Source organism: Centropristis striata, chromosome 21, assembly GCF_030273125.1.
Source record: "Centropristis striata isolate RG_2023a ecotype Rhode Island chromosome 21, C.striata_1.0, whole genome shotgun sequence".
In the NCBI taxonomy this organism is placed as follows: Eukaryota; Metazoa; Chordata; class Actinopteri; order Perciformes; family Serranidae; genus Centropristis; species Centropristis striata.
Window position 1 is genome coordinate 18214242 of NC_081537.1, and position 27126 is coordinate 18241367.

At 39.3% G+C, this 27126-nt stretch overlaps 2 protein-coding genes and 1 long non-coding RNA gene across 3 annotated transcripts; 2 read left to right on the forward strand and 1 right to left on the reverse strand.

Annotated features, from left to right (window-relative positions):
• Positions 1–495: 495 nt before the first annotated feature.
• zranb1a (zinc finger, RAN-binding domain containing 1a) lies at positions 496–16257 on the forward strand. Its single transcript, XM_059325005.1, has 10 exons — positions 496–786; positions 1263–2118; positions 6386–6573; positions 7331–7484; positions 8762–8833; positions 9726–9924; positions 10729–10849; positions 13199–13328; positions 14293–14522; positions 15263–16257. The coding sequence occupies exons 2-10, from the start codon at positions 1287–1289 to the stop codon at positions 15476–15478; spliced, it is 2142 nt and encodes a 713-aa protein (XP_059180988.1). The 5' UTR covers positions 496–786; positions 1263–1286; the 3' UTR covers positions 15479–16257.
• A 3362-nt stretch (positions 16258–19619) lies between these two features.
• LOC131959002 (uncharacterized) lies at positions 19620–22043 on the forward strand. Its single transcript, XM_059324082.1, has 2 exons — positions 19620–20464; positions 20855–22043. Exons 1-2 carry the CDS (start codon positions 19643–19645, stop codon positions 21158–21160), a joined length of 1128 nt encoding a protein of 375 aa, XP_059180065.1. The 5' UTR covers positions 19620–19642; the 3' UTR covers positions 21161–22043.
• On the reverse strand, positions 21792–24929 carry LOC131959003 (uncharacterized). Its single transcript, XR_009389373.1, has 2 exons — positions 24072–24929; positions 21792–23640 (listed from the first exon to the last, which is right to left on the reverse strand). It is a non-coding gene; the product is annotated as an uncharacterized LOC131959003 (long non-coding RNA).
• Between the last annotated feature and the right edge of the window lie 2197 nt (positions 24930–27126).

Genomic DNA, 27126 nt, shown 5'->3' on the forward strand with positions numbered 1-27126 from the left:
CATTGATACTTCTTTGTATTTTTGCCCTACACAAGAGTCACTTGCGGCTATAACGTTATAAATTTCCCCATTGTGGGACTAATAAAGGAGTATCTTATCTAATCTCATACAACATCTCCATAATGTTTTGTTTATAAAATCAAACAATTTCGTCACAGGAGAGGGAAGCTTTTAGTGTCTGTAATAAACTCGGATTTTTCTAAATTATTTTGTCAAATGTCCGATATTCCAGTGTTTTCTAATCTAATATAATATGAAATTCTTATCTTTTGTTAATATATAAATATTGTGTAATATAGTAAAGTCACGACTTTTTCCTGCCCCATGATATCAAATCTCCGAGTTCTTTTGAACATCTCATAAATGTTCGTGCAAAGTGGATTGTAATATTTCCGTTAGGCCGTGAAGGCACCACAGTACTTTCCTTTTTATCCAATCACATTGAGCGCTGAGCCAGATGATTGGTGACGAAGGCAAGCAAGCGTTTATTTTGGCTCTGCTACTCATTTGTCTCGCTGTCGCCGCCATTAAACAACACGGAGGCAATGTAAACCATGGAGTGTCGCATATTTATACCATGATTCAGGGACTACAGAGGCTTTGCCAAGGTGGGGTTTATTCTGCGAGAGGTTAATGTGTCCATAAAGGTAAACATGTGAGAGACCAAAGGGGTCGAAATAACTGTGTTTGGGAAAGGTTTGATAGAGCAGGAGGAGGGGGGACTGGACAAGAAGGGTTTGTTGTGGTTTCCAGCAGCACTTAAGAAACGAGCCCAGCCGCAAAACGGTAAGAGTTTCACATATTGTTTATCAAACTTGTTCGGAATATGACATGTTTCATGATTGTACTTTCTAGGAAATGTTCGTTAACTGTTAAAATTGACGGTAACTATATATGCTAGGTGGCTAGCTTGTTAGCTAGTTGCAAGACTGATACATTACTACATGGTAACGCAATATAGCCACCCGTCATCTCGATAAAACCCCGACTGTTAACAATGCTCCATACTTTTACTGATAATAAACAGCTGGCAGTTTATTTTAGTCTTCCAATCGCTTCATAATCTCACGCTGGTTGTGTCATTGAACATCCCCGAACAGAAGTAAGTTTGCAATCTGCTGGTATACATAACTATTTAAAGGGAACTCCGTAAATTCTTTTCGTTTGATTTTTGTGAAATACAGTCTAGTCTATCATATTTATTGGCCTGTAAGATGATTCACAAAGCTTTTGGCTCTTTTCTAACTAAATTATTGCCACAGTTTGACCATCCAAAGTGATCCACAATGACGGAACAGAAGATAAAGTGGGCCTGTGACTACTGCACCTATGAAAACTGGCCATCTGCAGTCAAATGCACAATGTGCCGTGCACCGAGGTCAAGGGGTCCCATCATCACAGAGGAACCTTACAAGAACGGCCCTGATCTGGACCCCAGTCCAGAGTGGGACCCTCCAAGAACTGAAAGTGGCAGCAACCTCCTCATCTGCCCTGACTCCAGTGCTAGGCCGAGAGTCAGGTCAGCTAGCATGGCTGAGATTGCCAATAAGTGGTCCTGCCAGATGTGCACCTACCTAAACTGGCCCCGAGCACTCCGTTGCACACAGTGCCTGTGTCAGCGCCCGAGGACCAGCAGCCCTACGGAGTCCCCACAGACATCAGGCTCCAATGCAGGCTGTCGTCCCACTCTCCACTCCCCTGTGGATACCTGTGAGGAGTACAATGACAGAAACAGACTCAACACCCATCAGCAGCACTGGACATGCACAGCTTGCACTTACCAGAACTGGCCCACAACTGCAAAGTGTGTGGTTTGTGACCATCCCAAGCCCAACAACCAGGAAGCCATAGAGCTTGCTGAGTCTGCAGAACCAACACCCATGATCAATGAGCAAGACAGGGCTAGGTGGAGGAGCAGTTGCAGTGGAGGCCAGGGTCAAAGGAGGTCCCCTCCTATGCCCAAGAGGGAAGACAATGTCAAAATGGACTTCCAGAGGATAGAGCTTGCAGCTGGAGCCATGAGCAGCAGAGAGGAGCAAGAGATCGACTTCAAGAAGCTAAAGCAGATTAGAAATCGAATGAGAAAAACAGACTGGCTGTTCCTCAATGCATGTGCTGGTGAGTTTTCATATATTATACACACCATCCCTCTGAAGCTATTAAGTGATTAGTTAATTAACAAAAAATATGCAATAACAATTTAAAAATCACTTATAGACCTGAACAAGTAATTGTACATTTTGGGAAATCACAATTTGGAACGGTGCAACATCCAAATATTTGTTAAAGGCAAAATATGTGTCCAAAAAATAGTCATATACCATAAATTGTCCATCAATAAAAAAATGTAAAAAAATATAAATAAATGTATGCATCTCTAATTCTTTGCTCGTAGCAAATATCCTGTGCATTCCATAGTAATTATTAGAAATAGTATTTATTTGGGTTTAAGCATGTGTGAGAATACCCTTATTTCTCTCTGCGGCTCACCTGAATAGGCTCTTACTGTCTGGGAAAGAATCCGTATTCCTCTCCTATTTTACCTTGTACAACAGTTCTTTTGTCACACCAGCTTTTTGTTTCCTCCCATAATGCCTTTCTCAGTGATGACAGAGTGACAGTCAGTCAGAGGCATTCATTTGTGTCCCAATGGCAAAATCTTTAGTTTTTACACTTAGCTGTATTTTATTACAGTGCAGGTGGTGTCCCTGCAAAAACCTAGGTTGCAAAGAAGTGTGTGTTGGTGTTTTATTAATGAATGACAACATGGCATTGTTTTGACTCCAAATATTAGAGTACAACAGGAATTTGGCAAAACACAGGCTTGGCAAGCTCTGGGAGAAGGCTTTAATTTCACAAGGTAGTGCTTTCAGGTGGAAAATATCCTCCGTAGAGAGATGATACTTATCATCAACAAAGCATAACTGATGCTGAATGGCTGCAATCTAAAGATGTGTAGCTAAATGGCTTGTAGGAATTTGATCCAACTCATCTCTGAACCCCTAGCTGCCCTTGTGCTGCCACTGAGAGTGTCTTTGAGAAACTGAGAGGGTGTGAGTGTTTCCCAGCCGGTGGGGATGAATGGGCCGTCTGGGCAGCACAGCGAGAGTGTAGCCTGTGGACCAGAGACTCTCCTGGCTCGCACTCAACCGACCCTGTAAACACTGGTGCTTATGTGCTGAGCAGGGGCCCTAGGAGGCAAAAATAGCCCTGACAAGACATGAACACCCGTCAACAACAAAAAAAAAAGCAAAAAAGCATGAAGGCAGCACATGATCAGTGTCCTCATGACCTTTGCACTGATTGCCCTCTCCAGCTTGTTGTTGTGAAATAGAAAACATTACTCACATAGACATTTTGAGCCTTTTGATTAATTCTAAAATACTGTTGGCTGTTTTTTTCCAACACTGTCAGCTGACTTTTTTTCATGCAGCTTCTGTTACAGTTGGGCTCTTCAAAGAGTTTGTCAATGGAGGAGGAAGTGCCTGAGTCAGGCAGCACATTATGGCCAGGCCAAGCCAAGCACTTCCTCAGGTCGCACAACTGTATTTTGCGTCACTCCGTTTCTGGTCTAATGTTTTTTCAGTGCTCTTGTTTGGGGCAAAATCGGATGATCCAATTGATTTAACTTTCCCACAAAGGAAGCAGACTCTGTTTGTATAATATTGTTCTTTTGTTTTAGACTTAAACCGGCAGGTCTTGCAATTGCAGATAATATTTAAACATGCTACTCTTGTAACTTTGTGTTGCTCATGATGAGGTTGTGATTAGAAAAATACTTTGTGGAGGAGCTGTGTGTTTTTTGCCATAAAGCACTGGAAATTATGTTGCTGACCATCCATCCATAGCACATAATCCTACATAAAATTATAGTATCAGTTTGTAGTCATTGTGGTGACAAATATGAAAAACTCTTTCTGGGCTGTAAGGTTTTGTAATTTTAGTTATGTAATTAGTTTAAATGACAACACAACATTGACTGATATGTCCAGAAAGTCAAGCATGACGTTCAGGATGCCCCATGTAAGGAGTCTTGCAATACACTGGTATTGACAACCATGATATAATGTTAATAACACACATAAGTATATTGTATAAATAAAGAGTTTTTTGTGAGCCTGTGGTCTCCTACACAAGTTCTCTGTCACCTGCTCCTCGCAGGTGATTTTGTGTCACGTGACACTGTATTGATGGCCAATGTTAGGCGTGTGGATTTCATCTGGCTGCCTTTTATACTTTCCGTGAGTGCAATTATTATTATTTTTGTATTTTTGCACAGTTATGGTTACAGACTGTCTTCCTCTGCACACTCATAATTTGAGTGTAATTCATTTGCAAGAAAAGAGGCAAAACACACACAAACAAACTAAGTTAAAGATAAATGACAATGATAGCATTATTATTATTCTATTATTAAGGTATTTAGAGTGTGCCCCAATTACAAACTATTTATTAATCATGTAAATAATACAATATGTACAAATCCTTGACTGGCAGTTAGTAAATGAGAAATTTAAGGTAAACTTACCAGAACAATAAGATATTCCTTTATTGATCGCCCATGGGGGAAATTCAGGTGTTGCAACAGCACAAGTACAGAGTAAAGACAGATTAAGGTAATAAAAATTGAATAATAAAAATGAAATAGAATAAAGATAAAAAAATATATAAATAGTATAAAATAAACATGCAAACAAACAAACAACTAAGACCAAACTAAAATGTAGTTTTCTTTAAGAATTCAAGCTCACATAGGTTGAGTAAGGGTAAAGTATTTCTATCAACCAAACCATGCATTTGGAACATTATTAGCTAATTCACCTAGCAAAGAGAGGGCTACACAATGCTTTATTTTTGTTTTAAGTCACTGTCGTTCTTGTGTGCTGACCAGCTGAAAAATGATTTAATTTCCCCAATGCATTTTCGGTTAATCAGGTTTTTTTTGGCACACTCAAGTATATGTGTTGTACATGTGAAGAGCAGCATTGGGACACAGGTGTTTTCATAGTGACAACTTTAACTAAGCTGAGCTCAATAAATGTGAATTTTTGCTACTCAAACACCTGCAAAATATGTCACTTTTTTTTCCAACATTGCACTAGCTATATTGCAGCCAAAATCATTTGGCATCCATTTATGGATCTGTGTTTGCAAAGTATCACTCGGCAGCATGTGTAAAAAGAACCAGGCGTTCTTGGCACGTTCCATTCCAGGTTCTCTCAAGGTAACTGTCCTCTTCCTCTGCCAGAGAGGACGAACTCGCATAAGGCAATCTGTTAAAATTAGCCAGCGCTCCAGCTTTCAGTGTGCTACCTAGCTGCCGCTCATTTCACTCATGACAGATGTTGAGACTGCTATGTCCAACGGAGGGGGAGGATGCTAATCTGCACAGACTGTCCTCTGTCTGACACAGCCCTCTGATAGCTCTGCATTATAAGCTACACTGCTCTGTCTGTTCTGTTATGCAGAAGCCTGACAGTGTGATAACTGCTCTCACACTGGGTTAGCTAGTGGCTACATCTAGAGGTCATCTGAGCTGCGGATTGACGTCAAGAGCAAGAGAGCTCTGTTCACTATTAATTCTTTGAGCGTTTCCCATCTTTTGAAGTTGAATTTGTTATGCAAATTCCTCCTAGATTTTAATATTAATTGCTTGTGACTAAGAACAGTGTGATGTGCTAGCACAGTTTGATGGATATTTCTGTAGCTCTTTCATTGAACATGGCAGGCAGTCTGTTACATCTTGCCTCTATTACAAGCAAGGACATGGGGTTGGAAGTGCTCCAAAAGCCGGTCTAATCCATTTACAAGGAATAGGCCTGCTTTAAAAGGATTCCCATGTCTTTCTTCATTAATTTATTTTCTTTGCAGATGTGTTTGAACAAGAAACTCTTGTATTTGGCTTATAGCTGATACACATACACTTAGACTCTAATTTATTAGGTACAGGCCTGCAATAAATACCACCTGTATGAAGGTTATGGTTTTCAGTTTTTGTTTGAAATTATTTTATAGTGTTGATTCAACTTTATGTGCAATTTTCAGTGAGTGGTGTTGCTAACATTAAGTCTTCCCTCATTGATTTAACTGAAGAGCTGGCAACCGAGTGTGCCTTTTGATGACAGTAGTAGTTTGTGTACAGGTTTGCAGTAGAGTTGTGACAGCTGTTGAATTCTGTTGAATTGTTTTTCTGTTCCTCCTTAGTTAAACATACATAGTAAACAAAGTTTACCTTCATCTACCTTCAATAGGCTTTGTACATGAATTCCTGTAAAAGCAACTGCAACACTATATTGAGGCACTGATCCATTTTTACATTTCACTGCCAATGTTTGTCTCCTATTTTCTGACCTTCCTTCCTCCTTTCTTCCTCCCTCTGCTGCAGGCGTGGTGGAGGGAGACCTGGCGGCAATAGAAGCCTACAAGTCGTCTGGTGGTGACATCGCCCGGCAGCTCACTGCTGACGAGGTGCAGCTCCTCAACCGGTCCTCAGCATTTGACGTAGGCTTCACCCTGGTCCACCTGGCCATCCGTTTCCAGAGGCAGGACATGCTAGCCATCCTGCTCACAGAGGTTTGTCTTCACCACCTCTCTGGAATTGAAACTATACCATTAGAGAAGGTTATTAATTGATTTAAGCTATAGTTTGGAATTATTAAGTGGGGTTTTATGAGGTACTTATCGGTTTATTATCATCATAGTTTTCTTTTACGAAGACTATATTTTTCTAAAAACAAGAATGGTTAACCACCAGTAATATTATGACTCTCTACAGCCGTGTAACCATTCGGTTATGTTACACAAGACAGAAATATTCCTGTGAATATGATGCTATTTTGTGCTTCTCCTCGTCAACCACGTCGGTCTATAATTGTTCTGCACCAGAGGAGACGATATATAGCAGATGCCTGTGATGCCTTTAATTACAGCAGAAGTGCACTTTAAGGATTAGGTGGAGGATTAGCCTGGCTGCAGTCCTGCCACTGGGTCCTAATGGACGTGATGCCACAGAGTTGACGTGGTTTGCAAGGAGGGCAAGCAACGATTAGGAGAGGCACAGAGGGCTGCACTGTTAAACAAGTCACTGAGGTTGAAAGAGAAAGATGGTCTCTTTACTGTGCATGGCAGAATTTAACAAAAACATACGACATGTACACTGCTATATGTTCGTTGTATTTATTGTAATTGAGAAAATCCTGTCAACGTGTGCCCAAAACATCTCTCATTTTCAAACTGAAACATTATTTAAGATTTACATGTTTCACAAGGATCTGACTACATTGGTGTATTTTCCTCTAACTTCTAATGAAAATGTGTATATGTCTTTAAGGTGAACCAGCAGGCAGCCAAGTGCATCCCTTCCATGGTGTGTCCTGAGCTGACAGAGCAGATCCGAAGGGAGATCGCAGCCTCACTACATCAACGCAAAGGGGACTTTGCCTGTTACTTCCTCACTGACCCGGTCACCTTCACCCTGCCTGCAGGTACCCACCATATCTGGATGATGTTGATACTTTGCTTAATGGACTTCCTTGAATATGTGCAGTCTCATACCATCTCTGCTTATTCTAGGGATGTCAATATGGATTATTTCATTGTTGAAGAGCTGAATGATTGTTTTTTGATTAACCAATTAGTTGTTTGGTCTATAAAAAATGGTGAAAATGTCTATCAGTGTTTCAGAGAGATTTCCTCAAATGTCTTTCTTTGTCCACAAGTCCAGAAAATATTCACATTAACAAGCTGGAATCAGAAAATTCTGACTTTTTTTCTTAAAAAAACTGATAAAAAAAATGATTAAAAAATACTCTTTGATTAAATGAATAGTTGACTATGAATTGATTATTCTTTGCTGCTGTATTTTATTCCAAATAAATCTGGTTTTATTTGCCTCCACTGACTGATTTTGTAGCCCCAATAAACCCCTTTAATGAAAAACATCCAGCTCATAATACAGTTTTAACATTTGCCTTTTTTGCAGTCCTTAAATGGAGATTAATGTTGAACACTTTAGACTACATTTATTCTGCAAGGGTAGAATAGAAAAATAATGAAATTTGTGTCTTTTGGGATTGCATTTATGCCCAAAATCTATGCACATCAGTAGAAGTGTCCGCTAAGCCGTGTGTAGCATTTCATTTCATTTCTATTATCTTGACTGTTTTTTTTCATTGCCTTCACTGGAGAATTGGAAGAATGACGGCTAGCCTTGCTGTGCAGCATTGCTCAGAGAAACAGCAGCTCAGTGTCCTGTCCCTGTGGCGTAATGTCTTCACTGAAATGACATGCACTTTGCTTTTCAGAGCTACCAGTTTTATTCTGATTCAGAGCTGCCAGTGCCGCTGGGATGAAAGATTATGCAGGCTTCACTGATAGATTCGAATTGTTTTTTTTTCTGTTTTATGCCAAGTATTTCTTTGCAGACTGAATTTGGCCAGAGGCCCGCTGCAGGGCGCTCTCCCTCTGTTTCTGTCTCTCTCTCTTTTAAACAAAGCCAGTGTCATTCACTATTGAGCCAGAGAATAGCCACCAGTGTTCTGGTTTTGTGTGTGCACAGTTCAATACACACAGAAACACAACATGCTGTACAGAGCTTATGTTTACAGTGTGCCATTGACAAAATGTCAGCCGATGAATGGAATTGCAAAGAACATCCCCTCTGTGTGTCATTACTGTAGTGCTTCTGTTACCCTCGGTGCAGTGTGCCATTAGGGTTATAATGAGCATAAAAACATAATATCTTCCCCATATGTCTTTTCAGATATAGAGGACTTGCCACCTGCTGTCCAAGAGAAGCTGTTTGATGAGGTATTGGATCGAGATGTGCAGAAAGGTAAGAAAGATTTATTCATTTCTATATCTGGGATCGATACGCATCCTCAGTCAGCATTTATTTAATTTCATTCACATGCGTTAAGATGTGATGGTTTTTGGTTTCTTGTGATTTATGATCTGACTGTGCCGGGGAAAGTACTTGTGTCTGGAAAAAAAAACAGCATCTGCTCTTGTGTACTTCTGTCCCGAATCAGCTCACCACCTACGGCTTAGATACCCTTTCTAATTAGTTTAATTGAGCTCAATGATTGCCCTCCCTCACACCAACTTAGTGAAATCATTGAGTGTCACTAAACAATGACACACTCCCAGGACTGCACTGTGTGTGTGGGATAGCTTGTGAGCATACATGTGTGTTTGACTAAAGGTGTCAGAGTAGTCTTGTGACCCATTTAATCCTCCACAAACTGGGTCACTGATGAGATGTGCTCTGGGTTTTTCGGCTTTGTGCAGAAAGTAGCTGAAGAAATCAGTTAAGGCGTGTTTAATAATATTTCAGGAGAAAGGAAAAATGCTGAAAAGCCTGTTATGCAATGCACAATTTGTTTCCATAACGACTAACCACAGCAGTTGCATATCTGAAACACTTAACACAGCATCTATTCTCCCATGCTAAGTTTTTGTTGACAGATTAAGGACTATCAGCTTTCAAGTTTTTATTTCACCAACCTTTTTAATGCCTGTAGTTCTCCTAAACCCAGTCTTAATTGTTCATTGGTCAGCTGAGGAAAAAAAATGCATTCCATTCATTGTATACTTTAACTTAATTAAATTTTATTTTATTCATCTAATAACTTGTTTTTACTGCAAAGTTCAACAAAAGGACAGACGGGCTTGAGCAGGTGCCCTTATCTCACACTCGTGCATTTTGCCTCTCTGTCTGTCTGTAGAGTTGGAAGAGGAATCTCCCGTCATCAACTGGTCTCTGGAGCTGGGCACACGCCTGGACAGCCGGCTGTACGCCTTGTGGAACCGCACAGCCGGGGATTGTCTGTTGGACTCTGTGCTGCAGGCCACCTGGGGCATCTACGACAAGGACTCTGTTCTCCGCAAGACCCTTCATGACAGCCTGCACGACTGCTCCCACTGGTGAGACACCAACCCCACACACAGTCCCTGTAGTCTTGAAATACTCTGTTATGCAAAATGCATTCAGAAAATGGCACGTCTGGCCTCTGTCGTAAAAAATTAGTTGAGCAATGGATTTGATACATAAAAGTACTCATCTTCAAAAAAAACCTGTGACATCAGCATAAAAACAAAGTGGAAACAGATAATATTGTTGTAGGAAATAAAGCCCTAAATAATGATGGGTGTGGTGAAAGTAGCTTGGCAGATTACGAATTAAGAAATCTGTCTATAGACAACATTCTTTAAAGACATTTTACTACAAGTAAATAGTCTGAAATTTGAGTAAAATGCATGTTGCTCCCTTTCTGGCTTTCTTAACTGCTGAAGATGTATTCCAGTTTATAGATATGCATGTCCTGAGTAATTAAAAAAAAGTTTGTTTTGGTTGTCTGCAGCCACTGGACTGCCAATGCAATTATGTCCTACCGCCAGCTTAGTGGATTTGATTATTTGACTAGGGGGATCAGTGTAGAAGCATTTCCTCAGGATATTTGCATCCTTTCCGATCCTTTCCCTCGATTACTTAGTAAAGATAATACACAAAAGAGATGTTCCCCTTTTAATCCGTATTGCAGTAGGTATGTGGATGATTTATTATGTTTATTATGCGTAACTATGTTTCTTTCGACTCTTTGAAAAGTGTTGTGATTTAGTTTTTTGAAGTTCTTTGTTATTCTTTGCAACAAATGACTTCTATACAAGCATGATTCAGAAATTATATTCAAATGAACTTTATAAATACATATAAATTCATATTTTTAGGTTTTACACACGCTGGAAGGAGTGGGAGTCGTGGTACTCGCAGAGTTTTGGTTTGCATTTCTCCCTGAGAGAGGAGCAGTGGCAGGAGGACTGGGCGTTCATCCTGTCTCTGGCCAGCCAGGTAATTATGAGGTTCCTTCTGGTTTACTCACTTCCTTCCTCTAGTTCACTATCAATCAAAAGACAAAAAAAAACGCCTAGTATGGTGCGGTTGTTGTATGGGGAGTGTGTGAACTTCTTGGAAACGTGAGGGGATAGAAATTGTGAGGAATGGGGAGGTAATACTTGGAAAAAACATTATATAAATGGATGCATTCTAACAAGCAAAATAGCAGCTTTATGACAAAAAATATTTTTTGGCGGGGAATTCATATACCATTGAAACACAGAAATGAAACCAAGTTAATTATTTAGGGACTTGTTTTACAGAATCATTAAACTGCCTGGCACACATTTGAAATGCAAGGTCACCTCCTCATTCATACTGCTAGTGCATAGAAAGAACAAACTGCACACAGTCTTCTTTTTTGGGGTTTTCTGGACAGACACACCATGTTATTTTGTTTTTTCTATTGTAGCCATTTGGATCGGGGGTACAAAAGAAAATCTTGCTTCTCGTGTTTAGAGGCACCCTGTGGCTTTCTCTTATAAACAAGCACAGTTATTTTTACATTCATTTGCACCAAAACACATTGTGCAAATTCCTTAGGCCTTTACACACATGTGGAATGCATTCATTTCCTTAAAAACATTGTTTCAGATGATTTTTTTTCTTCTTAGTAGCCACATAGAAGTGATGCACATCATCTAGTAGGCAAACATATAAAAATACAATAAGCAAAAACAACACATTTCTACTGCAGGAGGAAAAACTGCAGTTATTTTCCCCAAACTGTATGGTATAAGCATAAAGTGTGCGTGTGTGTTTGTATGTATGCAGGGGTGACTCATTCAGATATTTTGATGTCCAAGATCAAGGATCTCCTTTGCAAAATGGCCATTTCAGCTTTTTTATACTTGCCAAAATTTGCCCTAACTGGAATGTTGTTTAGCCCCCTTCCCGTTAAGATGTCATGATAATAAAAGTGTGCCTGCCGCAGCCTCTGATAGTAATAACTTGTCAGAGCTGTTGGATTGTAAAGGGTTAAACATTGTTTACGTCAGTCAGTACATCAGTGCAATAGCTTGGCTGCCATGCATTACACATTTGCGTTACTGTCCTCTGCAGTCAGCAGGAATCGCATCACCTGTTTTCTTGGGTACACAATGTACATGCTTGTCCTCATTTGTGTAGGCACAACATACAAACAACCCGCTCATTTAACATAATTTGTACTAGTGACCAAAAACGTCCACAGGGTACCTTTTTTACTTAATGTAAATTCACAGCAGCTTTGGCCATGTTTTGGATTTAAATGTGGATATCAATTTGCATTTCTTAAGTGTTGTTTTAATGCAATTTGCAAGAGCTACGATCATAGAGTGGCCTTCTTTGAAACATCATTAAATGGACAGACCTGCAGTAGTGTGCAGTGAAGGGGCATGTCCTCACAGCTGTTCAGCTATCTTTAAAAAACAACTTACTTGAACTTGAGACGTACAGTCTTTGACCTGCGTAATCTACATAAACACTTGTGCACTATAACTGTTAATCCACATTGTGAGGGTAAAAGGTCTTAATATGGAAGACAAGTTTAAGCTGCAAAGATCATCTACTTTCAAAACACACTCAACCACACTCATAAATGCACAAGTTGGTGAAAGCAATCAAAACCTTCATCAATCTCAATGCTTTTGAAGTGTTGCTCATTTACTTTGATGCCATTAAAGGGAATTGAACTTAACTGAATGGGCTGGAAGGTGGATGGTGTGTGAATGACAGGGAGGACATAAGCCATTACTATAGACCCGCTAAGATGGAGTTGTAGATTGACAGACAGCTCATCTGCTTGGCTGGCACACCTGCTGAAGCAGCACTCCTTCCCAACATGTGACTCTGGGATTATAGGCATTTAGCGCAGAGAGCCACTCCACCGGCAGTATAAACAAACACAGCAAAAGCCCCCATGTGAAAACCTCGTCTGAGGCTTTGACAGTGATGGAGAGATGAAATCCATGGGATAAGATCAGCCTTTGTGTATTCCCATGCTATAATTGTGGATGACTTTGAAGCCCCCTTTCAACATGAAATGTCATTGAAGCTGTAGTACAGTTAAGCAGTGTCGTCCGCTTTCTGCTTATTCAGATAGTAAAACTGAGAGGTGAGAAGGAGGGGGGTGGCATGCAGATACACTCAGAGCTGCAGCGTTGCAGAATCACAGTGTGCAGGACACTCTGTTTTGCAATATGATCACAGTACTTGGCAGTCTCAGCGCTGCTCACTATTTTTGGTTGAATGTATAATTGAGGGAAGTTTATACGATTACTGTATGATGTGTCATATTTCTGTTTCTCTGTTTCATCCGCTCAGCCTGGGGCCAGCCTGGAGCAGACCCACATTTTTGTTCTCGCGCACATTCTTCGCAGACCGATCATAGTCTACGGAGTGAAATACTACAAAAGTTTCCGTGGGGAAACGTTAGGATACACTCGTTTTCAAGGTGAGGCAGCATTTAAATCTCCTGGAAGATTTTTTAAGGGAGGCATGTTATGGTTATTTGCAGGTTCATAGTTGGATTTTAGGGTTTCTGCCAGAACACATTTGCATGCTTTAATGTTCAAAAACACATTTTTGGTAATCCAAGATAAACTGACCCTTTTAAGTTACTTTCCAACAAATAATCATGCCATACTTTGGTGGCATCTAGTGAACCATCACACATTTCCACAAGGTTTGTTCAAAGTTTTGAACAAGCTTAATTTCAACCGTTATGTTTTCAAGATTAGACGAGTCCTCTTAATTCTTTACTCTTGAATTTTTACAAGCATTCAAACTGTTAAAATAGATTAATTGTTGTGAGTATACATGAATTATGTAAACATTATCATTGCATTTATAGTAACAATTCAGATGTGCTAATAAAGCCTAAAAGCCATCAATTTTATCATTATTATTGTTCATTTTGCTTTTGGAAACTAATAAGGTACTTGAGTGTTGCTCAAAGCCTCTTTTTAACTTGGCAGAAACAGGCTTGAGTGTTCTATCAAACAGTAGCAAAGCAAGGTGTGTAGAGGTGGAGTAGTTATCTCCAATAAGCAGTCTGGCAGGTCATAATAAACACAGAATAACTGTGGTAAGTCTAGAACCAGAGTCTTGTGATTGCTAGTGTGTGTTTTGAGCGAGAAGTGGGCCAGGCAGAAGCCAGAGGGGAGAGGGAGGGAGTACTCCAGAAGAAGCAGGGCCACAGAGCTGCTCGCTGCTCACAATGGGCCAGTTGTTTTCAGTCAGCAGTAATGCAGCCACTTCTGATGTCAGGTCAGATTTGAGATGGTGCTTGGCCCCAACTGACATTCACACACAGTAATTTGAGTGTAGAGCTGCAGGGCCTGTTCCTCCCCAGGTGGCATGAGTGTTTTGGCATGCATGAGTTCCCAGCTGGTCTGACTTGCTTTGTGTGTGTTTAGGTGTGTACCTGCCTCTGTTATGGGAGCAGAGTTTCTGCTGGAAGAGCCCCATCGCCCTGGGCTACACGCGGGGACACTTCTCGGCCCTGGTGGCCATGGAGAACGATGGCTACGACAATCGCGGTGCAGGCGCCAACCTCAATACTGACGATGATGTCACGGTCACTTTCTTGCCACTCGTAGACAGCGAGAGGAAGCTTCTGCATATTCACTTCCTGTCTGCACAAGAGGTAGGAATGCAAATGTTCAACAAGTCTGGGAATTTATGATTTGTTTGAAAAATTAAGCTTTGTTATGGCATGGTGTACTATGAGTTTTTATTAAATGTTTTTGGGGCATACTATGCTTTATTTATTTATTTTTAAACCGTTTTTATGGCTTATACTTTTTGTGAAATCATTTTTTGGCATGCTATACTATGACATCTTTTTTAATGACAATCTGTACTGAATTTTTTATTTTTTTTTATTTTTTGTGGCAAAGTACACTATGACTTTTAATGAAATGTTTTTGTGGCATAGTATGCTTTATTTAAAATTTCTAAATCTTTTTTATGGATTATACTATGACTTTGTGAAAAAAATGTTTTGCATACTTTAGTATGACATCTTTTTTATGACATTCTACACAGTGTCTTTTTTTTGGCATACATCGAACATTTTTAAAACCTTTTTTTATTACATACTGTGACCTTTTTTAGCCTTTTTTCATGACATACTATACTATGACTTTTTTTTAACCTTTTTTATGACATACTATACTATTTGATACTTTTTTCAGGCTGTTTTATGACATGCTGTTGTATGACATTTCATGCATTTTAAGCGTCGGGCATCAGATTACCTCAAATTGCTTCCAGCACGCAGTTCTTAATTGGATGTTTAGGTTTGTGATGCCTGACTGTGGTTACCAGCAGTTTGACATTTTAAATATTTCATAGCAAGTAACCGCCCGTTTGTCTGCAACTCAGATGGGCAACGAGGAGCAGCAGGAGAAGCTGCTGAGGGAATGGCTGGACTGCTGCGTGACAGAAGGAGGCATGCTGGCAGCAATGCAGAAAAGCTCGCGCCGCCGTAACCACCCCCTGGTCACCCAGATGGTGGAGAAGTGGTTGGACAGATACCGCCAGATCCGCCCCTGTGCCTCGCTGTCTGACGGTGAGGAAGAGGAGGACGAAGATGAGTGAGTGAGGCAAGGTAGAGAAGAAAGAAAGAGCCCTTAAATCTGAGACTGGACATTGTTGGCTCTGGGAGAGTACCTTACTATCTATATTTCTTTTTTCCTTCTCCAAAATGTAAATCTTTAACTTGTAATAATGCATGTGTTGTGTGAGCTCCATGATAGAAAAAAGATACCAGCACCAACAATCCTGATTACTGCTACTTTGAAAGCACATCAAGTCCACTTAGTTCACCTTCCTGTACTCAGATTTCTCCTTATTTGTTATCAAAGTAATTATCTCTACCTGACCGAAATACTAGGACATATAGGAAAATATACTGTATTTAAGGAAACCCCGAAGCTGCACTAGATGAGAAATTTAATTTACAGAATTGCCTGACAGAAATGTTGCTTAAAACTGAGAGGATGCTGATCTCTGTGTGTATGTTAAGGTTTAAAGAGCACCTGTTTTTCTGATCCCTCTGCAAACCCCTTCTGATGTTTGGATTTATTTATTTGTTTAGGAGATTGAGTGTGCGGAGGCGATACCTTTTTTGTTCTGCCCCGTTTTATCTGTGTTCTGTTTGATCCATTCAGTCTTGAAGTATTTTATTTTGCACAGATGCTACCTACATTCTGTGAGGGGAGGGGGAACAGGGCGTACAAGTTTACTGACATTTTTATGTGTGATTTAGTAGCTCATTGTCATGTTGGAGTGGGTGGTGGTGATGCTGGTGGGGAAAAGAACCAAACACTCTGCCTCTTTCTATAGAGTGCATTAATATTAAACCTGACTCACTTGCATCCTCTTTGTTGTCATTTGCATTTGTTTTCAAATTTCTCCTTGTGACGTTTGAATTAGTAAAAACACACAGGGTGACAGTGGATGGAAATGTTTTAAAATTAGATTTGCCTGTTCGATGGTTGATCAGACACAAAAACGGTCAATAACGCTCACACCAGCTAATTATAGCCCAGATCAGACGAGGATAAGTGTTAAAAAAAATCAAGCTGGTTCTCAGATGAAGAAGAATTGTATCTTCTATTGTATTGCACTGAATGCTAAATGTTCACCTTGCACAATTAACAAAAACACACTGCTGGATGCCTCTTCTGCTAACTAAATTGGAGTTTCTGCTATTGCTTTTACATTGAATAATATTTTAATCTCAAAATTCAGCTACAGTCAGATGTATAAAGTGAATGTTTAGTGTTAACTGTTGACAGCTTAACACACAAATCACAATACTTTGGGGTAACCTAAGGTCTCTGTGGTCACAGATGCAAAAGACGTCCTTCACACTGTGTAGAAGAGCCCTCAAGTGGTAAAATACAGTAACTGCAACTGTGACGGCTGTTATGTGTTGTAGCCAGGAAAGGGTTAAAACCTACTATAGATTACTATAACTGATGATCAATCTTTTCCTTCTATTTGATGAATGATAAAGACATATAGTCAATCAATACACACTACAGATTGAAAGAAAAACATGATCATTCTCTTATGAGGGTGAGGAGATGAGGTCCAGTAGCACATGATGCCAAAGTTTTTCTCTTGCTCCCGCATTGGTGTGTTGAGATGTGGGCCTCTGTTTCCATGAGCTCTGAGGTGTAAGGGGGCGGGACAGAATTTCATTTGGTTAGCACATGGCACTAAAAACACTGGTCTCTGCAGGGAACAGGCCATAACTTCTCACAGGATCTGAATGTTTTGTGGAAGGCCAGCCCCTGGACTCAGCTCTGTTCTGCGTCACAGAGCTAATGATGACATCTATGAAGAGGTCCAGATTTAATAAAGGCTGCCCAGGGCCTATTGAAGTGGAAATGTGACATCTGGCAAAGAAAAACGTGCAACAGGTCACATAGTGTCTGTGTGAAATTGTTATTTGTCATAATGTGCTATGATTTTTTGTTGACAATTTTTTGTCATACTATAATATGACATTTTTTAAAATCATTTTTATGGTATACTATCTTATAATATACTATACTATACTCTTTCTAACAAATTATACTATGATATCAATATATCTTTCATGACATTTTTGGTTTTTCACATACTATGGTTTTTGTCTTGATCATTTTGGACAAATACTATTAACATGATCAATGTGCTATTTTTTTGTTGTTGCATTTTTGACAAACAATACTAAAAACTGTCAAATTTTAAAATACCTAATAATGCTCAAAATGGGTAAATAATACAAAAATGCTTAATATTTCTTTATTATAGTCTGTTGATACATATTAGAACATAGTTTGTCCATACATGACATAAAAACACCATATTATGGGATGTCAAAAAATTGGACAAATACCAAAAAGTCATTCTTTAGCATGTTGATTTTTGTTAAAAATTGTCAAATTTTGAAATGCCTAAAATGCTTAAAAGGGTCAATTATAGTCTGTTGATACACGTGGTAGTGTAGTTTATCCAAAAATAGCGGAAAAAACCACCATATTATGGGATGTAAAAAAAATGACCCCCTGAAAAACAAGTCATACATGTCGATTTTTGTCAAAAATGGTCAAATTTTAAAATGCCTAAAATTGCTTAAAATTACTTTATTATAGTCTGTTGATAAACATTACAACATAGTTTGTCCATAAATGATGGAAAAACACCATATTATGGGATGTCAAAAAATTGGACAAAAAACAAAAATACTATAGCATGTCGATTTTTGTTAAAAATGGTCAAATTTTGAAATGCCTAAAAATTGTTAAAATGGGTCAATTATAGTCTGTTGATATGGTCAAATTTTAAAATGCCCAAAAATGCTTACGTTGTGTGTATACATTAGAACATAGTTTGTCCATTAATGACAGAAAAACACCATATTATGGGATGTCCAAAAATTGGACAAAAACCAAAAAGTCAAGAGGTCGATTTTTTGTAAAAACAAACAAAAACCAGTACTGAACGGGCCCTTGCAGTACACACGTGTCGGGGCATGCTGCCATTGGGGTGTGTGCGTTACTGGGGCCAGTCTATACCACCCCTATGAATTTCATTGTCTTAAGTGTTATAGTGTGGCCACGGTACCAAATATGAAATTAGACTGCCACCACAGTGCCACCTAGGGGCCGATCAATAAAACCTTAAAGGGTTATCCTCAGGAGGGCATTGACAATAATTGTACCAAGTTTTGTATAATAATGCACAAACTATCCCTTTAATCCTCATACAGTGTCTGAAGGAGGACTCTTAACTGATTAAGTTAGAAGAGGCAGGTAGCAATGGTGGAAAGTAACTATGTACATTTACTCAAGTACTGGACTTAAAGTACAATTTTGAGGTACTTTTATGTACATTTTATGTAACTTTATACTTCTACTCCACTGCATTTTGAGGCATATATTGTACTTTTTACTCCTCTACATTTAGTTGACAGCTTTAGTTACTTTTCAGGTCAAGACCCATTTTTATAAATTAAATCACTTAAAAGTTTATTAGGTAGTTTAAATTAGCGGAGTGGAGTCATTTCACAGTGTGGTATTAGTACTTTTACTGAAGTAAAGCATCTGAATACTTCTTCCACCACTGTCCTTTTTACTTCTTTACCATTTTTATTTTTATTATTTTTTATTATTTTTTTAAATTTATTTTTTTTTATTTATTTATTTTTTTTTTTATTTTTTTATTTTTTTTTTTTATTTTTTTATTTCTGCGCTTCTGCGCATGCGCGGCTTTTGGCGCTTCTGCGCATGCGCGGGTTTTTCCGTTTCTGCGCATGCGCGAGTTTCCCCGTTTCTGCGCATGCGCGAGTTTTTCCGTTTCTGCGCATGCGCGGGATTTGCACATGCGCAGAAGCGCAGAAAAGCCGCGCATGCGCATAAGGACAAAAACCCCGCGCATGCGCAGAAACAAAAAAACCTGCGCATGCGCAGAAACGGGAAAGCCCGCGCATGCGCAGAAACTGGAAAAAACTCGCGCATGCGCAGAAGCGTAGCGAGGCCGCGCATGCGCAGAAGCGCAGAAAAAAAATAAATAAAAATAAAAATAATTAAAAATCAGTAACAGTACTAATACCACACTGTGAAATGACTCCACTCCGCTAATTTAAACTACCTAATAAATGTAGAGGAGTACACAAGTACGCAAAAGTTTTGCGAGATCTCGCAAAAGTTTCATTTAAATTGATGTACTTCCGGGTCAATTTGGCCCATAGAGAATGTAAACACAACGATGGAGAGCATTCACCCATGGGAGAGGTTCATAGAGTTTTATTTTGAGATTGGCCTCAAATACAACGACATTAAATCAGTGCTTGCCCGTAAACACGGTTTTCTGAAGCGACTACTTAAAGCAAGAGGACATTCTCGTCGAAAAACGTACTGTGACTTGGCGGTCCTTATTGAATTTATTAGCAACCAAATGCAATATTCTGGACAGCTTCACGGTTACCGGTGGATGTTTGCAAAATTCAGAGAACATGGACTACGAGTAAGGAAAGAGGATGTGCGCTTGGTGTTGAAGGAGCTGGATCCTAGAGGAGTGTCGTTAAGGCAGGCAAGACGTCTCAGACGACGGAGCTACTTCTCAAAAGGGCCAAATTTCATTTGGCACATGGACTCTTATGATAAACTGAAGCCATATGGCATTTGTGTCAATGAAAGTATTGATGGTTTTTCGAGGAAAATAATGTGGCTTAATGTCTACACAACAAGTAGTGACCCAAAGTTGATCGGAGGTTATTACGTAGACGTAGTGCAGCGTTTGGGGGGCTGCCCTCGAATTGTGAGAGGGGATCTTGGAACCGAAAATGGCCATGTAAAAGGTTTTCAGCGTTTCCTCCTCCCCACTCCCACAGACAGCACCCTTGACAGTTACTTGGATGGAGCCAGCAGCGCCAATCAAAGAATAATTGAATATTGGTGGGGTTTTCTTCGCAGCCAGTGCGTGGAGTTCTGGTTATCCTTGTTCGCCGACCTCAGAGACAACGGGTTTTTTGATGGTGGATTTCTGGACAAAAGCATCCTTCAGTTTTGTTGCATGGGACTCATCCAGGTGAGTTTATGAATTATAATGTTTTCATATATGTGTGCCTGTGTATATGAGAGCGAGAGTGGAGGCAGAGAGACAGAGAGGAGGGAAGGTGGAGAGAGAGACAGGAGGAGGAGAGAAAAAGCTAGAGAAGGCAGAGTGGGGTCAGGGAGAGGAAGAGGAGAGAAAGGGGTAGAGAAACAGAGAGAAGGGGAGGGAGAGAGATGGGGATAGGAGACAAAATACAGAGGGAGAGGAGAGAGATGGAAAGGAGGTGAGGATTATAGAGAGGGGAGAGAAAAACAAACAGGGGAGGTGAGAGGGAGAAGAGAATTAATGCTAATATTAGTACTCATTTAAGTTGACGTGTATGTACAGTCCTTCCTAAATGTATTTGTATATTCTTTTTAACAGGATGAGTTGGATGACACTGCACAGGTTTGGAACGCACACACCATCAGGCCCTCGAAGAACATAAATGTCCCCAGCAGTCGACCTAATGTGATGTATGCCTTGCCTGAACTTTACGGGACAAGAGACTTCCTTTCCCCAGTTGAAAATGAAGACGTTCAACTGTGCAAAAGCCAATGTGTCTTTCGCCAGACCATACCATTCGATCTGGATGTATATGAACTGTGCAATATTTTTATGGCCGAGTCCCATCTGAATCTACCAACAGATCCATATGAGGCCATCAGTGCATCTCTGTTAAAGTATTGATTAATCGAGCTGTTGGTATAGTGTATATAGTATTTTAATATTTTCCTTGCTATCATTAACCATGCTATATTTTTATGTTCTATCGTTTTACATTTTTTAACTTTTTTCTAGAAACGTATGTTTGGCTTGATGTATGGGTCAAAATACAACACTATTGGTCCTCAGCCGGTGTTGTAGAGATAAAGCAAATCAAATCAGTGTAAAATTCATGATATTGTACAAAAAAGGCAATTTATCAACTTATTGAAGGGAAATTAATGTCACAATTTTCAAAACTATGAATTTGTAACCGTTACAATTAAAATGTTTCCAGTCTGTAAATGTGAATTTTTTTTCTCAGTGTTTTATGATAGGTGAACATATTTGGCTTTTGAACTGCTGGTCAGGAAAAGCACTATTGCTGTTAAGAATAAACATGCTGTCTTACTGAATACATCTGAAACTGGCCTAGAAATAAACTGAAGTCACATAACATACTATTGGATGTTCAATGACATTTCTGCAGATGTCAGCTCTGCTGAGATTCTATGAACCTACCTGTTAAATAACTCAAAAAATACTTGTTATTATCACTCCTCACTTCTCTCAGCGTGCGGTGGTATGTGTTTAAGTGGGACACAATAATTGTCTCTGTGATAATTAACAGGACTTTTATTACTTCTAGAATCAAGTAGTACAAGCATCAAGTGACATCTAGTTGACAGAAATACACAATCAAGATAATCTGCATGAACAACCTGTGCTGTGAAATGTCAGAGGGGTAGAAAACAGAATGAGCACTTGATATTTTTGTTAACAGTGTTAATATTTTTATTACTAAATTATCCTGTATTTTTTCCCAGCATGAAATCCTGTCTTGCAACCATGAATAAAACAAAAATGTGCCTTATCAGTTTGTTTTTAGTAATTAAGACCAATTGAGAACTTAAAAATCTGAAAAAAATTGCAATCTGCATAAAGGTCACTTCATGGCAAAAATGCACACACATTATTTCTAAGAAGATACAATGTTATAATGCAGTGCTGAGGTAAGATAATAGCCAAGTTTTACACAGGCCACACCAGCTACAGATTTTGTAAACATTAACCTTCAAACTGTTTTCCCCTGAATAATCAAACAGGTATCACTTGTTAACACATTAACATCAACAATTATATCAGTGAAGGACAACTCTGTAATAACTCATTGTATCTTAAAAAAAAAGCTCAACAATGAAGCTCATGATAGAGTCAAACTGATGGAAATAAAATATGCAGTCATTTTTAAACCATAATTCAAAAAATAAAATCCATGTGAAGTATGGTGGTGTAGTATTGCACAAAAAGAGAATATAATTGCAGACTGCTCTACACAGGGTTCAGTGCATCAAATGTTTCAATGACAAAACAAACAAGAATTTTAAACAAAATATAACCAACCATACAATAAAGAGGCCTGTTACTAAGAGGCCTGATCAGGACTCTGCTCTCAAGTTCAGTGGATGTCCATTTCAAAGGGTAAGAGCTGTATGTGCATGGTACTTCAAGGGTAGCACCACAGGTATGAGCAACAGGCCTTCTGTCAAGTCCAGTTTCAGCATTAAAACATACCATAATTTTGTCAACACATATGACAGAAGAACCAGAACAGAAACGCAGGATTTTTTCAGCTTTGGTTTGGTCAGCATTTTTCACATAACGTTGGAGATGGTTAAAGGTTGCCTGCTCTCTCTGAGACAGCACCATCTTTGTTGTTTTCAAAAAGTTGCAACACTCTTTTGCCTGTGGCTTTCTTTGACTCATACAGAGACAACACACTTTCCTTGTCTGATAGTTTCTGCTGTAAAAGTGCCATGGGTGTGGAGAAGCAATCAATTATGTATTTTGCCTCTTGTAGAATAGCTTTGTGAGCCATTGTTTCTATGGCAGGTTGCATGCTGTTCTTTGTAGGTATGAAATGGGAACCCATCCTTGTAAAGAGGTCAAGCAAGTCTTCTTCATCACTTTCCTCCATTGTGCCCTGAAGAGCCTTCTCAACAGCTGATCTCTCAACAGGAGGAAGGTAGTTGAGAAATGATGTCATCAGGATGTCTACATCAACTGAGTCAATGCCATGAATGCAGGCTAAGATGAAGGCCTTTGATAGCCTCACTGGCATGACACCATGGTCTAATAATCCTTTCACCCATATCCATCCTTGGCACTCGCTCCGTTTCCCCTTCACACTGTTCAAGAAATTGTTCCCAGAATGCAGTGTAAACTTCTCTTGACACTCCAGCATCATCAGTTGCCTTTTCATTTACAAAGTCCATCTTTAGAGTCAAATGTATTATGCTGCTGTCCATAAATACAGCCAAAAGATCTTCAACAACCTTAATCCTGTGAATTGATGCACAACGTGTGCTCTCTGGATTTCCTGGGTTGTCAGGTGATGTTGATGGGGAAAGATGGCTGCCTGGATTTACAGGCAAATCTTGTGGTAGAAGATTCAGCCCACTGTCCTGTGAGAAGAACAAAACAAAAAAGTTATTAATCAACGAAGCAGAGATGTAAATATCCTAACTTTAAGTAAGTTTGTGTGAAGATCAAAATAATACTGGATCCTATGTTTCCCATAATGCAACTCAAACACAAACTGCACACCTCCAGTTTATAACCAATCCCAAGACAAGATAACCTTAAGAACTTAAATATGACAACATCACAGTTACTTTTTCAGACCCGTCAGCACTCCACCAGAGCCTCACGGGACATTAAACAAATATTTTTTTAAAAACTGATTACTGGAGTGTCAGTTGACTGACACTCTACCACCACACCTTCAGAAAATGGTACGCTAAAATGCTCCATTATATCACATCTAAACAGTTAGGTAAATTCTTACAGTAGTTTTGAGGATGTGTTCAGGGTTGCTTGCAGTGATGCATCTTACCTGTGCAGTTTGCACTGCCTCCCCATGTATGGACTGCACAGCTAGTGTAGGCAGGTCATTAGCTGAGGGCAATGGGAGTCCATTCATTTCAGTACTCTGACAGAAGAAATGAAACATAATGTATTAAATGACAGGACACACTTTGACCCTAAAGTCTATGGTGTGATTGCAGACTGTAATTTATAAAAGTCATCACCCTATCCTCTAGTTAAAACCAGGAACATTCATGAGATACTCGTAAAAAATCCACACCGATTTCAGGAAATGGAAAAAAAAGCAAACCTCTAAAATTTCAGAAACAGAAAAGCATCAGAAAGTCACAAATAAATGTTTATTTGAGCTGCTGCACAATCCTATGAATCAATTTAAAGGGACTCTGTTGACTTATTGGTTTTTAAGACAAGTTATGCATGCCATAGCACTGTACATTAGAAATAGAAGTTCAGGAAAAATATTTTGATATAGAAATTTGATATGAAAAGGGAGAATTTTGAGATTGTGGAAGCAAACATGTCAGAAAAGAGTAAAAAATACATATAAGTGATAGCATAAGCAATGGGATGTTAATCAGTTATTGCTGTGGCAAAATTAAGCTCAAAGATTACAGTGAGTACAGTGCGTGATTCACAGCACAGTAGGTAATTTAATTTGTGTGCCAATAGAATAATGTGGTAACATAACAGTGCCTATGCAACAAAAAATAGGACATGGTTATTTTTTAGAGTTGGGATGGACAGTTGAATTGTTTCATACAATCAAATTTGGAAAAAAAGAAGACTGACTTTCTAGTCTTTCTACTGGTTTAAACACTTTTATATTAGTATGTCTATCTCTGTACCCCAAAACGTTCCAGATCTCATCACATAATTATCACCTGTGTGACATCCTCGCTGCTGACGTAATCGAATGTAATCACAACTGTCTCATCTCCATCTGCGCTGCCAAGGTCATCTTCCAGATCCCATACAACTGTATCTGCATCGTCTACTTCTGGAACCTCTTCAAAAGTAACTTGGTAGATGTGCTCAGGCTCTGTTTGTGGGAAAACATTAGGAGCTGCTCTGGTCAGGTCAATGATGTCAAAGGAGTCAGGGAAATCATTAGAAGGCTGGATTTGATTCAAAATTCCATAGATTAGATCACTTGTGTTGGTGTCCTGCCCCTGCCCAATGTGAGCTTTTTTAATGTCTGTTGGGGTTGAATGAGAGGGATGTGACTTTCCTGGACCTTGTGCTGTCACAGTCTCAGATATTGCCCTTTGTTTTTTGGATCTTGGTTGCAACTGGACATGCAGATTCTGCAACAAATAAGACACATTTTCACAATTATTGTCAGCATTAATTTAAAATCATGGAATTAGAGGGACATATTTAAGATCAAATGTTTTGCAAAAAATACATTAAGAAAGAAAGAATTTACTATTGTTGGCACACAATCTCACTCTGTGTTTTATGAAATACTTCATAATTATCTTTTGATGAAGGTATTACTTGAAGTTTAATCTTTAAGCAAAATCTCTTTCAATCTGTCATTACTTATTATTTTATAACAAATATTGTTCCTACTGCCACAGACCTGTTTGCTTATGTCACTGTCAGATGAGGGTCCACGATCCAGTAGATCTGTAATCGAATCATCTGCATCAAGGTGGAATCCATCCTCAGTCAACTGTGAATCTGCTCCCTCAGCTGACAGATAAATCCTCAGATAAATAATCTTCACAACATTCATCCTCTTCAGATGAAGACTGATCTGTTGCAGGTCCTTCTTCTTTTGTGCAAATGTAAAATCTAAGCAGCTTTAGTTTGGTTTGTTCAAACAGTCTACCAACAGTGTCATCGAAAGGAATTTGCTTTCTTTTAAAATCACAGACCTCAAAGGTAAAGTCATCAGCTTGTCCTTTGGGTGACTGTCCATTTGGAAAAAATAGCTCCTTTCCTAGCTCCAAGATCTGAGCAACAGTTGTTGTTTTTTCCACAGCTGCATGTCGTGTTCCTCCACCATTGTTGGTTCTCACTTGATGGTATTCATTATTGTAAAAATGAAGCCATCCTATTTCAATCTTCCTGGAAGTCTTTTCTGCTGCAGTATTTCTATGTCTTGCCATCCCCTCACCTGGGTTTTGGAGCACACCTTTTGTCCTTGATCTCATTTTCCGAGTTTCTATTTTATCTCTTAATCTCTGTATAAGAGTCTCTTTATCAAGGCTGCACATTGTTTGTTGACAGAAGGAAAGGACAGCTACTCTGTCACCATATGAAGTGATATATTTGGCCATTTGTTCATCAGTCATAACAGAAATCACTGCCCTGTCAACCTACAAACAGAAAACAGAACATATTAGAAGAAATACTTGAAATGTTTACTTTGAACATAAATTATAAATGTAAAGAAGGCAAGAGAGAGATACTGCAGAAAACTGGTCTGTTTTGTCTTTTGAATTAAATAGGTTCAGGTCAATAGTAAATGAACAGTCCTGCACATGGCAGCATATTTATCTGTTCTATTCACAATAATGCTTTAGCAAAAGACAAAAGTCTGTCAGTCGATTTAACTGCCTCTCTGTTATGTTGATGCAGTTTTGAATTTGTTTAGGCCTGGCCAACGTTAGGGTGTTAATAAACTAACTGCAAATGGACATTGAAATGTGTTTGGTTGTGGGCAAGACCAATTTTGCTATCTGGGGAGTTACAATGGTAACCACTTTTGTGTCTCACAGTTCGTTTTACGGCAAACATCTGTACCATATCGGCAACATCTGTAACCCTAACGACATACTGTTGTACTGTGTTTGTTGTACTGGCAAAACTTCACGTTAGAGCACTAACATTACAGCTAGCGTGCAATGCTAACACTTTCCCCCAAGTTAGTTTCTACTGTTATTCCAAGCTCTGTGTTGTTACGGTGACGCACTACGTTACTGAATTAATTCTGTGCCCACCTTGTCTCTTTTCATGTGCATGATGTCCGCTTGCGGGACCTCTCTTGACCGCAGGAACTGCTCGAAATCCTCCTCCATGACTCCCTCTATTTGCTGATTCCAAGCGACAAGCAT